This window comes from Coregonus clupeaformis, unplaced genomic scaffold (assembly GCF_020615455.1).
Source record: "Coregonus clupeaformis isolate EN_2021a unplaced genomic scaffold, ASM2061545v1 scaf1868, whole genome shotgun sequence".
Lineage (NCBI taxonomy): Eukaryota > Metazoa > Chordata > Actinopteri > Salmoniformes > Salmonidae > Coregonus > Coregonus clupeaformis.
Window position 1 is genome coordinate 1 of NW_025535322.1, and position 14,724 is coordinate 14,724.

At 43.1% G+C, this 14,724-nt stretch overlaps 1 protein-coding gene across 1 annotated transcript; it reads left to right on the forward strand.

Annotated features, from left to right (window-relative positions):
* The first annotated feature begins 6 nt into the window (after positions 1-6).
* On the forward strand, positions 7-9,546 carry LOC123487902 (transcription factor Sp2-like). Its single transcript, XM_045218876.1, has 4 exons — positions 7-42; positions 4,667-4,847; positions 6,290-6,483; positions 7,151-9,546. Exons 2-4 carry the CDS (start codon positions 4,750-4,752, stop codon positions 7,249-7,251), a joined length of 393 nt encoding a protein of 130 aa, XP_045074811.1. The 5' UTR covers positions 7-42; positions 4,667-4,749; the 3' UTR covers positions 7,252-9,546.
* The last annotated feature ends 5,178 nt before the right edge of the window (positions 9,547-14,724 follow it).

Below are 14,724 nucleotides of genomic sequence, written 5' to 3' on the forward strand. Positions count from 1 at the left end.
TCCAGGTGCAAGGAGTGCCCGTCACCATCACCAACGCAGGAGGTATGCATGTATGTGTGTGTATATACAGTGGGGGAAAAAAGTATTTAGTCAGCCACCAATTGTGCAAGTTCTCCCACTTAAAAAGTTGAGAGAGGCCTGTAATTTTCATCATAGGTACACGTCAACTATGACAGACAAAATGAGGGAAAAAAATCCAGAAAATCACATTGTATGATTTTTTATGAATTTATTTGCAAATTATGGTGGAAAATAAGTATTTGGTCAATAACAATACTTTGTTATATACCCTTTGTTGCAATGACACAGGTCAAACGTTTTCTGTAAGTCTTCGCAAGGTTTTCACACACTGTTGCTGGTATTTTGGCCCATTCCTCCATGCAGATCTCCTCTAGAGCAGTGATGTTTTGGGGCTGTCGCTGGGCAACACAGACTTTCAACTCCCTCCAAAGATTTTCTATGGGGTTGAGATCTGGAGACTGGCTAGGCCACTCCAGGACCTTGAAATGCTTCTTACGAAGCCACTCCTTCGTTGCCCGGGTGGTGTGTTTGGGATCATTGTCATGCTGAAAGACCCAGCCACGTTTCATCTTCAATGCCCTTGCTGATGGAAGGAGGTTTTCACTCAAAATCTCACGATACATGGCCCCATTCATTCTTTCCTTTACACGGATCAGTCGTTCTGGTCCCTTTGCAGAAAAACAGCCCCAAAGCATGATGTTTCCACCCCCATGCTTCACAGTAGGTATGGTGTTCTTTGGATGCAACTCAGCATCCTTTGTCCTCCAAACACGACGAGTTGAGTTTTTACCAAAAAGTTCTATTTTGGTTTCATCTGACCATATGACATTCTCCCAATCCTCTTCTGGATCATCCAAATGCACTCTAGCAAACTTCAGACGGGCCTGGACATGTACTGACTTAAGCAGGGGGACACGTCTGGCACTGCAGGATTTGAGTCCCTGGCGGCGTAGTGTGTTACTGATGGTAGGCTTTGTTACTTTGGTCCCAGCTCTCTGCAGGTCATTCACTAGGTCCCCCCGTGTGGTTCTGGGATTTTTGCTCACCGTTCTTGTGATCATTTTGACCCCACAGGGTGAGATCTTGCGTGGAGCCCCAGATCGAGGGAGATTATCAGTGGTCTTGTATGTCTTCCATTTCCTAATAATTGCTCCCACAGTTGATTTATTCAACCCAAGTTGTTTACCTATTGCAGATTCAGTCTTCCCAGCCTGGTGCAGGTCTACAATTTTGTTTCTGGTGTCCTTTGACAGCTCTTTGGTCTTGGCCATAGTGGAGTTTGGAGTGTGACTGTTTGAGGTTGTGGACAGGTGTCTTTTATACTGATAACAAGTTCAAACAGGTGCCATTAATATGGGTATCGAGTGGAGGACAGAGGAGCCTCTTAAAGAAGAAGTTACAGGTCTGTGAGAGCCAGAAATCTTGCTTGTTTGTAGGTGACCAAATACTTATTTTCCACCATAATTTGCAAATACATTCATTAAAAATCCTACAATGTGATTTTCTGGATTTTTTTTTCTCAATTTGTCTGTCATAGTTGACGTGTACCTATGATGAAAATTACAGGCCTCTCTCATCTTTTTAAGTGGGATAACTTGCACAATTGGTGGCTGACTAAATACTTTTTTTCCCCACTGTATGTATGTACTGTGTGTTCGTGAAAAAAATATAGAAAGTGGTAGTCCGTATCCAAATCCACAAGTGCATATCCGTATCCTCTCTATTTTCATACTGTGTTCCTTTAAAAACAATATGCATTCCAATTGACTTTTAGCAAGCTAATGGAGGCCTGCATGTGTGTGTCAGTGGTCATGTGGTAGTATGTATGTGTGGATTGGGGTGTGCATGTTGGTGTAAAGCAGTGCTTCTCAATTATTTTCTGTTACGCCCCCCCTAGGAAGAAGTAAACATTTCGCGCCCCCCAACTCTCCGCCGCGACTGTAAATAGTATAATTTGTCTATAAAATTGTTATATGTACACCTCTGCATAACATTGTATCCTTATTAACATTAAAGAAAATAAAAAAGAAAGAAATATAGATCAACTTACAACAAATAATAACTTTATTAACATTGTAACAGAAAATACTTAAAGTGCATCAATTTGCCTGAAATTTAAAAAAAAATGCAACCCTTATTTAAACTGTAAACATTTTTCGACCATTTAATACTGAAAAATAAAATAAAATATAATCAATAAATAATAATACATTCAAATTGATCAGCAACATTAACTCAGGAGCACAATATATGAAACACTTTGACCTATAAAACAAAAATGAATAAAACAATTTGTGCTGATTTTTTTATTTTTTATTTTTATAAAAATGAGGAAGTCAGGATTAATGGCTACAATGAGCACGTTTTGCAGTGCACAGCTTTTCGAAGCGGGGTTTGAAGCATGATACTGCAACTCTCAATGTCATTGGCGACGGTGTCATTGGACAGAGGGATAGTTTTTATTTTTGCAGCACTTGCGTCATCCAGCATGACAGAGACCATGTCTAATGCTGCAGGCAGTATCAGCTCCTCTGCTATGGAGTGGGGTTTTCTGCACTGAGCAATTTGGTACGCCACCTTATATGATGCTAACAGTGCTCGCTTGTTTACTGAAGTAGCATTCACAAAGCGGGACGATTGTTGGCAATATTCGGCACGTTTTCGCTGAAAAAACTCAAGCGGCTTATCAGCGTGATTGGGGTGTAATGTCTTTAAGTGACGCCTTAATTTATTTGGCTTCATGCTGTCCGCTGCCAACATTTTTAGACACAGTAAACATACCGGTCTTTCCTCGTCTCCCAGCGTAGTCACAGTGAAGCCAAGCGCTACATACGCTTTCGTCATATTTCCTCGTCTTCGCTTTCGGGAGTCTCATTATCTCCGTCTCTCTCCGCCTTTCTTTTCATCCCTGTTAGATATGTTTCCATGGTGTCTCTTAAGGGTTTGTTATCTGCACTTCATATCTCCTGCTCTGTGCTCTTGTTCGGTGCAAAAAAAAAACTACTCCCTGCGGCTAAAAAAAGCATGTTCCCCGGGGTCACACGCGCCCCCCCCTGGCATGGCTCCGAGGCCCCCCAGGGGGGCGCGCCCCACTATTTGAGAAGGACTGGTGTAAAGGATTTGTGTGTTTGTGTATATATATGTACTGTGTGTGTGTGTGTGTGTGTGTGTGTATATATATATATATCAGGTGCAGCTCAATAAATTAGAATATTGTGGAAAAGTTCAATATTGTAGACTCAAGGTGTCACACTAATCAGCTAACTAACTCAAAACACCTGCAAAGGTTTCCTCAGCCTTTAAATGGTCTCTCATTCCAGTTCAGTAGGCTTCACAATCATGGGGAAGACTGCTGACTTGACAGTTGTGCAGAAGACAGTCATCAACACCCTCCACAAGGAGGGAAAGCCTCAAAAGATCATTGCTAAAGAAGCTGGCTGTTCACAGAGTGCTGTATCACAGAGTTTCCATATTCATGGAAAGTCTAGTGGAAGGAAGAAGTGTGGTAGGAAAAGGTGCACAAGCAACAGGGATAACCGGAGCCTTGAGAGGATTGTCAAGCAAAGGCCATTCAAAAATGTGAGGGAGCTTCACAAGGCGTGGACTGAGGCAGGAGTCAGTGCATCAAGAGCCACCACGCACAGACGTATCCAGGAAATGGTCTACAACTATCGCATTCCTCGTGTCAAGCCACTCCTGAACCATAGGCAACGTCAGAAGCATCTTACCTGGGCTAAGGAGAAAAATAACTGGTCTGTCGCTCAGTGGTCCAAAGTCCTCTTTTCAGATGAAAGTAGATTTTGCATTTCATTTGGCAATCGAGGTCTCAGAGTCTGGAGGAAGAGTGGAGAGGCACAGAATCCAAGTTGCTTGAAGTCCAGTGTGAAGTTTCCACAGTCAGTGATGATTTGGGAACCATGTCATCTTCTGGTGTTGGTCCACTGTGTTTCATCAAGTCCAAAGTCAACTCAGCCGTCTACCAGGAAATGTTAGAGCACTTCATGCTTCCTTCTGCTGACAAGCTTTATGGAGATGCTGATTTCATTTTCCAGCAGGACTTGGCACCTGCCCACACTGCCAAAGGTACCAATACCTGGTTCAATGACCATGGGATTACTGTGCTTGATTGGCCTGATCTGAACCCCATAGAGAATTGATGGGGTATTGTCAAGAGGAAGATGAGAGACACGAGACCCAACAATGCAGACGAGCTGAAGGCCGCTATCGAAGCAACCTGGGCTTCCATAACACCTCAGCAGTGCCACAGGCTGATCGACTCCATGCCACGCCGCATAGATGCAGTGATTCATGCAAAAGGAGCCCCAACCAAGTACTGACTGCATGTACAAGAACATACTTTTCAGAAGGCCGACATGTCTGTATTACATTTCTTATGTCATATTCTAATTTTCTGAGATACTGAATTTGGGGTTTTCATGAGCTGTAAGCCGTAATCATCAAGATTAAAACAAAACAGGCTTGAACTATTTCACTTTTTGTGTAATTAATCCACGATATATGAGTTTCACTTTGTCAATTGAATTATTGAAATTACTTAACTTTTCCACAATATTCTAATTTATTGAGCTGCACCTGTGTGTGTTCAAGTACAGTATATGTTAAAGTTTCTCTACTGTTCTTTCAGGCCAGCAGCACCTGACAGTGCAGACGGTACAGGGCGGGACCCTCCAGCTGGGCGGGGTGACCTCCCAGGGCCACCAGGTGCAGATGGAGCAGACTCTGGGTCTGGAGCTGCAGGGCCAGCCTGGGGAGAAGAAGCGCCGCATGGCCTGCACCTGCCCCAACTGTAAGGACTCAGAGAAGAGGCAAGTGGCTCTTACTAGCAAACTAGAGCCAGGCCTGAGCACCTGGTGGAAAAAAGCATGATACACAGTATAAACCATATTTTGTTTTACCAATATAGAAAGTCTTGGTTGACGCAAACTGATACCTGTATGGGAAAAGTGTACCCTCTTGTGAGATTGGGGCAGGGAAACAACCACGATTGCTAACAACTACTTTCCATCCTCCTGCTATTAATATGTGCTCGTCAAACATCTCATTCCAAAATCATGGGCATTATTTTGGAGTTAGTCCCCCCCCTTTTCTGATATAACAGCCTCCACTCTTCTCGGAAGGCATTCCACTAGATGTTGGAACATTGCTGCTGGGTCTTGCTTCCATTCAGCCACGAGCATTAGTGAGGTCGGGCACTGATGTTGGGCAATTAGGCCTGGCTCGCAGTCGGCATTCCAATTCATCCCAAAGGTGTTCGATGGGGTTGAGGTCAGGGCTCTGTGCAGTCCAGTTCTTCCACACCGATCTCGACAAACTATTTCTGTATGGACCTCGCTTTGTGCACGGGGGCATTGTCATGCTGAAACAAGGAAGGGCCTTCCCCAAACTGTTGCCACAAAGTTGGAAGCACAGAATCATCTAGAATGTCATTGTATGCTGTAGCGTTAAGATTTCCCTTCACTGGAACTAAGGGGCTTAACCCGAACCATGAAAAACAGCCCCAGACCATTATTCCTCTTCCACCAAACTTTACTGTTGGCACTATGTACTGGGGCAGGTAGCGTTCTCCTGGCATCTGCCAAACCCAGATTAATCTGTTGGACTGCCAGATGGTGAAGCGTGATTCATCACTCCAGAGAATGTTTTTTCACTGCTCCAGAGTCCAATGGCGGCAAGCTTTACACCACTCCAGCCGACACTTGGCATTGCGCATGGTGATCTTAGGCTTGTGTGCGGTTGCTCGGCCATGGAAACCCATTTCATGAAGCTCCCGACGAACAGTTCTTGTGCTGACGTTGCTTCCAGGGGCAGTTTGGAACTCGGTAGTGAGTGTGGCAACCGAAGACAGACAGATGATTTGTATGCGCTTCAGCACTCAGCAGTCCTGTTCTGTGAGCTTGTGTGGCCTACCACTTCGCGGCTGAGCCGTTGTTGCTCCTAGACGTTTCCACTTCACAATAACATAATTTACAGTTGACCGGGGCAGCTCTAGCAGGGCAGAAATTTGAAGAACTGACTTGTTGGAAAGGTGGCATCCTATGACGGTGGCACGTTGAAAGTTACTGAGCTCTTCAGTAAGGCTATTCTACTGCCAATTGTTGTCTATGGAGATTGCATGGCTGTGTGCTCGATTTTATACACCTGTCAGCAACGGGTGTAGCTGAAATAGACAAATTCACTCATTTGAAGGGGTGTCCACATTCTTTTGTATATATGTTGTTGTTAAGTTTGTGTTTTCTGTGTTGTGCAGGCCCGGCGAGGTGGGGAAGAGGAAGCACATCTGTCACATCCCGGGCTGCGAGAAGACGTTCCGGAAAACGTCCCTCCTCCGGGCCCACGTGCGCCTGCACACCGGCGAGCGGCCCTTCGTCTGCAACTGGGTCTTCTGCGGCAAACGCTTCACGCGCAGTGACGAGCTGCAGCGGCACGCCAGGACACATACAGGTCCGTCCCCCCTCAGGAGACACACTGATACACACTGTAGGATGAATGTAGGTCAGTCTGCAACACACAGTGGGTCATGTTCAGTAAGGAACACCGTAGCAAAACATTTTGCAATGGATAGTGACAATCCTGTGGGTTTTTTTTTGTTAAAAAAAAAAAGTCATTTAGCAGATGCTCTTATCCAGAGCGACTTACAGGAGCAATTACGGTTAAGTGCCTTGCTCAAGGGCACATCAACAGTTTTTTCACCTAGTCGGCTCGGGGATTAGAACCAGCGACCTTTCGGTTACTGGCACAACGCTCTTAACCACTAAGCTACCTGCCGCCTGTGTTCTTATTGGACCAGTTCAGATAGTACCTCCCCTGTTTTCAAAATGTTTTCCACCTACTGAACACACCCCAGGACACACACACAGGAGGTACGTACACAGCAAGGTTAGCACAAGTCAGTCGACAGTGCGCCATATGCCAACTCATGCCGATACACCATTGTGTTCACCACATGTCAGGACTCACGGAGATGATGCACATATGTTAGTTTTGCAGAATTTGCCAGGACTCAGGCAGACACTCAGATCTGCAGCAGAGAAGAATGGTATTGCTCTGTCATAGTTTTGTGTTGTGCAGGAAAATTAAACCACTCATTTATTCTGTCATCTCCTTGCAGGAGACAAGCGCTTCGAGTGCAACCAGTGTCAGAAACGGTTCATGAGGAGCGACCACCTCACGAAGCATTTCAAAACACACATGAACACCAAGAACTTGTGAGTTGTGCTGTATACCGACTGTATACATAGACATGTCCTGATGAACTAAACCCCATAGAGGGCCGCAGGAGAGGATACCAAGAAGGTAGTCCCATGATGGTTGAACCCCAAAAAGGTCACACAGGCCCACCCAAAGCCCCGTTTTCTTCACTCCCCCTCAGAGGCTTCGTATCCTGGTGTACATACCAATCCTCCCCCCACGGACTCAACTGTTCCAGTCAATTTATTAATGATAACAATATATATAATTACGGACGGCGGGCTTACCTATGTAGGCAGAATGCGTAGAACAGCGAAAGGCGGTCCCCCAGAAAGACAGACTAGCGTGGATGCTGATGACCTCAAGTTCTGAGTACCAAACACAAATCCAGTCATAAGGACTGAATGAGGAATGAGAGCAAAACGGGTAGATTTAGTCTACCAAAGTACCAGAGCCCAAAGGAGATTCCAGCCACTCTTGCCCCTCCTTGTTTTTCCATGTTTTATTCTTTTCAATATTAATAACAAATATTGTTGTTGAAGCTCCAGAATAAGGTTTTTCCAAAGTTGATCCTCAAGCCCCATGAGTATCCAAGGTTATTCTTTCAGTCAAACAAATCCTATTCTGTAAATTGCACTACATGCATATCCTTTTACATGGTTTGAACGGTATTTGTAATTCTATTCTTGTTCAATATCAACGTAATATTATTGATCTTTCAACAAATAAATTATTTGGTTGGAATGAACCTGCATACCTATGAGGCCTTGGTGACCACTTTGAAACCTTAAACAGTTCCAGACTCAGAAAACCGAAGTTGGCAAAAGATTTTGTGTATAAAGTGTATATGCGGACAAACATACATCCACACATACATGGGCAAATATAGATATTTATGATGTTCAGACATAATACCCTTTTTCGGTAATACCCTTTGTAAATCAAAGATGAAAATGTAATTTAGGTTTTGGCATTTCTTGTTTTTGTGAAGAGTTACAAATTATTTTGAATACAGACTCCCTCCTAATGAGTTTAAATGTAGTACATTGCTATGTGTATATCATTATGATATTAACTAAATATGTTCCAAATATTGGTCTGGCGTGACAATCATGTCATAAGATGCAGCAAAAAATCTACATCGAATGCTTTCTCGGCCCTGTCACCAGTTATTAGATTACATTAGAAGTCATAACTTGTTAATTATGATCTACATTAAGATCCGTTTTGAGGCAGATATGTTTGATTAAAAAAATATGATTCATATTACATACAAATTGACAAGCTATCTAATATTATTTATCTAAAGCGCGAAACCTTTACTCATAGTATTACAGTATGTTCTGGTCAATTAATACATATTGACTGTTTATGTAGCTAACTGCATAACATCATACAATGTAATATTTTTCTTTAAAATAGAAAGATTTATTAAATGTCCCCCAACAACAAATGATCCTCATCTATTTTAAAATGAGATCAACATTTAATTGAATAGCCAATAGGAAAATTGCATCCGGCATGTTGGGAGGCCTAAACTGGGCCTTGGGAAGGAAATAATTCCTGCTCATATTTATGTTTGTATTGTATGTCCTGAATGTGTGTATATACAATGTGTCTGGGTAAAAAGTTACACTGCCTTGTATTTTGGCCGGCCTGGCCAGAGCTGAAGGAAGTGGACTCTGTACAGTGTGAAAGGAAAATGTGTAATGTGACATTGTATAGCTTCATTCCTGCTTTATACACCAATACTTCTAGATTATCCCTTTTCTATTGAATTTAAAGTTGCCTTAGACAGTTGCACCCATTATTTAAAGAGATTTCTGCCTCATTTCCAGGGAACGGCATTTGTAGAATTCCTTTTATTTTTGTCTAACTTATGTTCCATAATGCCAATGTGTATGTGCACTGACTTGAGCCCAGGTTGAAAATGTGTGATTTTTAAGTAATGATCAATGGACAAGTTATTTTACCTAAACTGAAAAGGTCCTAATGTTGGTCTCAGTGAACCAGGTGCTTTTCCCCCTCTCAACCTGATCTACTACAGTAATCGATACAGACCCTGTGCGTGTGTCTGAAATGGCACCCTATACCCTATATTGTGCACTACTTTTAACCACAGCTCTATGGTCTCTGGTCAAAAGTAGTGCACTATATAGGGAATAGGGTGCCATTTCAGACTCTTTGTTTAACAGGAGTCCTCAGAGATCCAGCTATCTATCGCCCATCTTTTATAACTTGTATTAAGGCGCTTACTACAGGTGCTTGCTCCTTTTTTACAGTCACCCACCCCCTCAATAAAGCATTCAAACTGTATTCTGTGTTGTCCTTCTTCATCCAGGTACCATAAGCCTTCACGAGATTTCCCTCACTGAGAACCATAGGAAGAATTTAGAAAAAGGTGTGTTGGTGTATAAGTATTTACCTGGCTGTCATTCGTTTTACATAGGGCGGCAGGTAGCCTAGAGCATTGGGCCAGTAATTGAAAGGTTGCTGGTTTGAATCCCCGAGCTGACAAAGTGAAAAAAATCTGATGTGCCCTTAAGCAAGGCACTTAGCCCTAATTGCTCCTGTAAGTTACTCTGGATACGAGCATCTGCTAAATCAGGGTTTCCCAAACTTGGTCCTGGGGCCCTGCCCTGGATGCACGTTTTGATTTTTGCCCTAGGACTACACAGCTGATTCAAATATCCAACTCCTCAAGCTTTGATTGTTTGAATCAGCTGTGTAGTGCTAGGGCAAAAACCAAAACGTGGGCAGAGTTTGGGAAACCCTGTGCTAAATGTAAATGTACATGGCTATTGAGGAAACAAAATAATTTATTGAAAATATTATATTTTCAGAAAACAAAAGGATTGAGTGATTCCAAGCTATAGGGTCTCAGTTCTGTATTCCTTTCATGGATTGATGGCTGGAAAGAACTTCAGAAATAAATGTGTGTTTGCTACATAATGTTTCTTTAGGGTTAAAGCAAACTGAAGTCGATATCCGATCGAATGTCTGCGGGGCCAAGTTAACATCCCCTTTAATGGAAAAAATAAGAAATCATGACCATCATGCTTTTAGGGATAGAGGTTAATTTTGTTCATGTGCAGTCGTGGTCAAAAGTTTTGAGTGACACAAGTATTGGTCTTCACAAAGTTTGCTGCTTCAGTGTTATGAGATATTTTTGTCAGATGTTACTATGGTATACTGAAGTATAATTACAAGCATTCCATAAGTGTCAAAGGCTTTTATTGACAATTACATGAAGTTTATGCAAAGAGTCAATATTTGCAGTGTTGACCCTTCTTTTTCTAGACCTCTGCAATCCGCCCTGGCATGCTGTCAATTAACTTCTGGGCCACATCCTGACTGATGGCAGCCCATTCTTGCATAATCAATGCTTGGAGTTTGTCAGAATTTGTGGGTTTTTGTTTGTCCACCCGCCTCTTGAGGATCGACCACAAGTTCTCAATGGGATTAAGGTCTGGGGAGTTTCCTGACCATGGACCCAAAATTGATGTTTTGTTCCCCTAGCCACTTAGTTATCACTTTTGCCTTATGGAAAGGTGATCCATCATGCTGGAAAAGGCATTGGTCGTCACCAAACTGTTCTTGGATGGTTGGGAGAAGTTGCTCTCGGAGGATGTGTTGGTACCATTCTTTATTCATGGCTGTGTTCTTAGGCAAAATTGTGAGTGAGCCCACTCCCTTAGCTGAGAAGCAACCCCACACATGAATGGTCTCAGGATGCTTTACTGTTGGCATGACACAGGACTGATGGTAGCGCTCACCTTGTCTTCTCCGGACAAGGTGTTTTCCGGATGCCCCAAACAATTGGAAAGGGGATTCATCAGAGAAAATGACTTTACCCCAGTCCTCAGCAGTCCAATCCCTGTACCTTTTGCAGGATATCAGTCTGTCCCTGATGTTTTTCCTGGATAGAAGTGGCTTCTTTGCTGCCCTTCTTGACACCATCCTCCAAAAGTCTTCGCCTCACTGTGCGTGCAGATATACTCACACCTGCCTGCTGCCATTCCTGAGCAAGCTCTGCACTGGTGGTGCCCCGATCCCGCAGCTGAATCAACTTTAGGAGACGGTCCTGACGCCTTCTTCACAACAATTGAACCTCTCTGCTTAAAGTTCTTGATGATCTGATAAATGGTTGATTTAGGTGCAATCTTACTAGCAGCAATATCCTTGCCTGTGAAGCCCTTTTTGTGCAAAGCAATGATGACGGCATGTGTTTCCTTGCAGGTAACCATGGTTAACAGAGGAAGAACAATGATTTCAAGCACCACCCTCCTTTTAAAGCTTCCAGTCTGTTATTCTAACTCAATCAGCATGACAGAGTGATCTCCAGCCTTGTCCTCGTCAACACTCACCTGTGTTAACGAGAGAATCACTGACATGATGTCAGCTGGTCCTTTTGTGGCAGGGCTGAAATGCTGTGGAAATGTTTTTTGGGGATTAAGTTCATTTTCATGGCAAAGAGGGACTTTGCAATTCATCTGATTACTCTTCATGAGATTCTGGATTATATGCAAATTGCCATCATCAAAACTGAGGCAGCAGACTTTGTGAAAATTAGTATTTGTCATTCTCAAAACTTTTGACCACAACTGTAGTAACCCAAGAAGTGTTAAACAAATCTAAATATATTTGACATTCTTCAAATAGCCACCCTTTGCCTTGATGACAGCTTTGCATAGTTTTGATGTCTTCACTATTATTCTACAATGTAAAAATAAAGAAAAATCCTTGAATGAGTAGGTGTCCAAACTTTTGACTGGTACTCTACCTTGTGACCATGATATATAGGCCTAAAGGCCGAGACAATAAGAAGACACAGTCACAGAATAAATTCAACCACACCTTTGTTTCATCACAAAACTGGAGAGCAAGCTCTGTTCGGTGAAGTCCACAAATCATATTGCAAATAACAAACAGTTACATGACCTACAGCATGGTCAAGCAAGTTAATATTTCAAAAATTTTTGGATCACTAAACAACTAGTGATTTAGAACCACGGAGAGTTACCGCAAGTTGCAAAGAAAACAGGAGCTGCCTTCACTATTCCAGCACCATTCATGAAATAATAATAATAAATAATATGCCATTTAGCAGACGCTTTTATCCAAAGCGACTTACAGTCATGTGTGCATACATTTTTGTGTATGGGTGGTCCCGGGGATCGAACCCACTACCTTGGCGTTACAAGCGCCGTGCTCTACCAGCTGAGCTACAGAGGAAATCACCTATGCTTAGTCTAATACAGTGACAACTAAAATATACCAAAAACAATTTAGTCCAATCAATGTAAGCTAAATATGATGTGGCTGTCCATGGTTTTGATTTGTGTGTGTGTGTGTGCACATGCTTGTTTGTGCAAGAAGAAAGAACATGTTGACTCACCCTACTTGTAGAGAAACGCCAATGCCATCCTCCTCTCTTTCATGTTGACGAAACGGTCTATCATGCTGTCATACAGTACACGCTTTTATATTTTTTTGTCCTAGGCTACCTGGCTAAAATGCTTGCTCGTTAGCCTAACTTCCTTTCACGGGCAACGTTAGCTAAAATTAGCCTTCTACATCTAGCTACATATTGAACATCCATCGTCTCAGGCCAGGGGCACAATGTATGAATTAATGGTTGGATCAGAATCGCCGCCATAATCATTGGCCAGTACGGAGAATTAAGTAAAACCTCATGTCCAAATACTGATCTCCATCCATTACTAATTTAGGAAATAGCCAACTTTATTTAGCTTACCACCGGAGGACAACAACACAACGAGATGCAACAATTCAAGTTGTTTCTGTCAATGAAGTAGGCTCTCGAAGCGATTTGATAGGAGTGAAGCCAAATCCAAACTGGCTTCCCTTGACACTTTGTTTTGGTGCGCCAGGACCATTCACAGTTGAGCTCACTCAGTTTAGCTCAACACTGATTGGCTATTATTTTATTTTTAAAATTATCAAGGGAGGCATATGCTCGCTGGCTTCCCTTGCATTCAATGCAATGGGCAGCAACAATGTCATACTCTTTTGGTCCAGTCAGCATTAGATAGACGCCTACACATACTGTACAGTGGCTTCCCTTGGCATACATGAATACACGCCACTGCTCACCAGCTCTGTTTATTCACAGGAACTCTAACCCCTCTTCTGGCAGGAACAGGTTCCCAAGAAATATACAGTGGGGGAAAAAAGTATTTAGTCAGCCACCAATTGTGCAAGTTCTCCCACTTAAAAAGATGAGAGAGGCCTGTACTTTTCATCATAGGTACATGTCAACTATGACAGACAAATTGAGAAGAAAAAAAATCCAGAAAATCACATTGTAGGATTTTTAATAAATTTATTTGCAAATTATGGTGGAAAATAAGTATTTGGTCACCTACAAACATGCAAGATTTCTGGCTCTCACAGACCTGTAACTTCTTCTTTAAGATGCTCCTCTGTCCTCCACTCGTTACCTGTATTAATGGCACCTGTTTGAACTTGTTATCAGTATACAAGACACCTGTCCACAACCTCAAACAGTCACACTCCAAACTCCACTATGGCCAAGGCCTAAGAGCTTCTTCAAACAAAATTGTAGACCTGCACCAGGCTGGGAAGACTGAATCTGCATTAGGTAAGCAGCTTGGTTTGAAGAAATCAACTGTGGGAGCAATTATTAGGAAATGGAAGACATACAAGACCACTGATAATCTCCCTCGATCTGGGGCTCCACGCAAGATCTCACCCCGTGGGGTCAAAATGATCACAAGAACGGTGAGCAAAAATCCCAGAACCACACGGGGGGAAACTAGTGAATGACCTGCAGAGAGCTGGGGCCAAAGTAACAAAGCCTACCATCAGTAACACACTACGCCGCCAGGGACTCAAATCCTGCAGTGCCAGACGTGTCCCCCTGCTTAAGCCAGTACATGTCCAGGCCCGTCTGAAGTTTGCTAGAGTGCATTTGGATGATCCAGAAGAGGATTGGGAGAATGTCATATGGTCAGATGAAACCAAAATAGAACTTTTTGGTAAAAACTCAACTCGTCGTGTTTGGAGGACAAAGAATGCTGAGTTGCATCCAAAGAACACCATACCTACTGTGAAGCATGGGGGGTGGAAACATCATACTTTGGGGCTGTTTTTCTGCAAAGGGACCAGGACGACTGATCCGTGTAAAGGAAAGAATGAATGGGGCCATGTATCGAGATTTTGAGTGAAAACCTCCTTCCATCAGCAAGGGCATTGAAGATGAAACGTGGCTGAGTCTTTCAGCATGACAATGATCCCAAACACACCGCCCGGGCAATGAAGGAGTGGCTTGGTAAGAAGCATTTCAAGGTCCTGGAGTGGCCTAGCCAGTCTCCAGATCTCAACCCCATAGAAAATCTTTGGAGGGAGTTGAAAGTCCGTGTTGCCCAGCGACAGCCCCAAAACATCACTGCTCTAGAGGAGATCTGCATGGAGGAATGGGCCAAAATACCAGCAGCAGTGTGTGAAAAC

Coding starts and splice junctions, on each gene's coding strand:
- LOC123487902 (XM_045218876.1), top strand. CDS start 4,750: ATGGAGCAGACTCTGGGTCTGGAGCTGCAGGGCCAGCCTGGGGAGAAG. Junction 4,848..6,289: donor TGTAAGGACTCAGAGAAGAG/GCAAGTGGCTCT, acceptor TGTGTTGTGCAG/GCCCGGCGAGGTGGGGAAGA. Junction 6,484..7,150: donor GCACGCCAGGACACATACAG/GTCCGTCCCCCC, acceptor ATCTCCTTGCAG/GAGACAAGCGCTTCGAGTGC.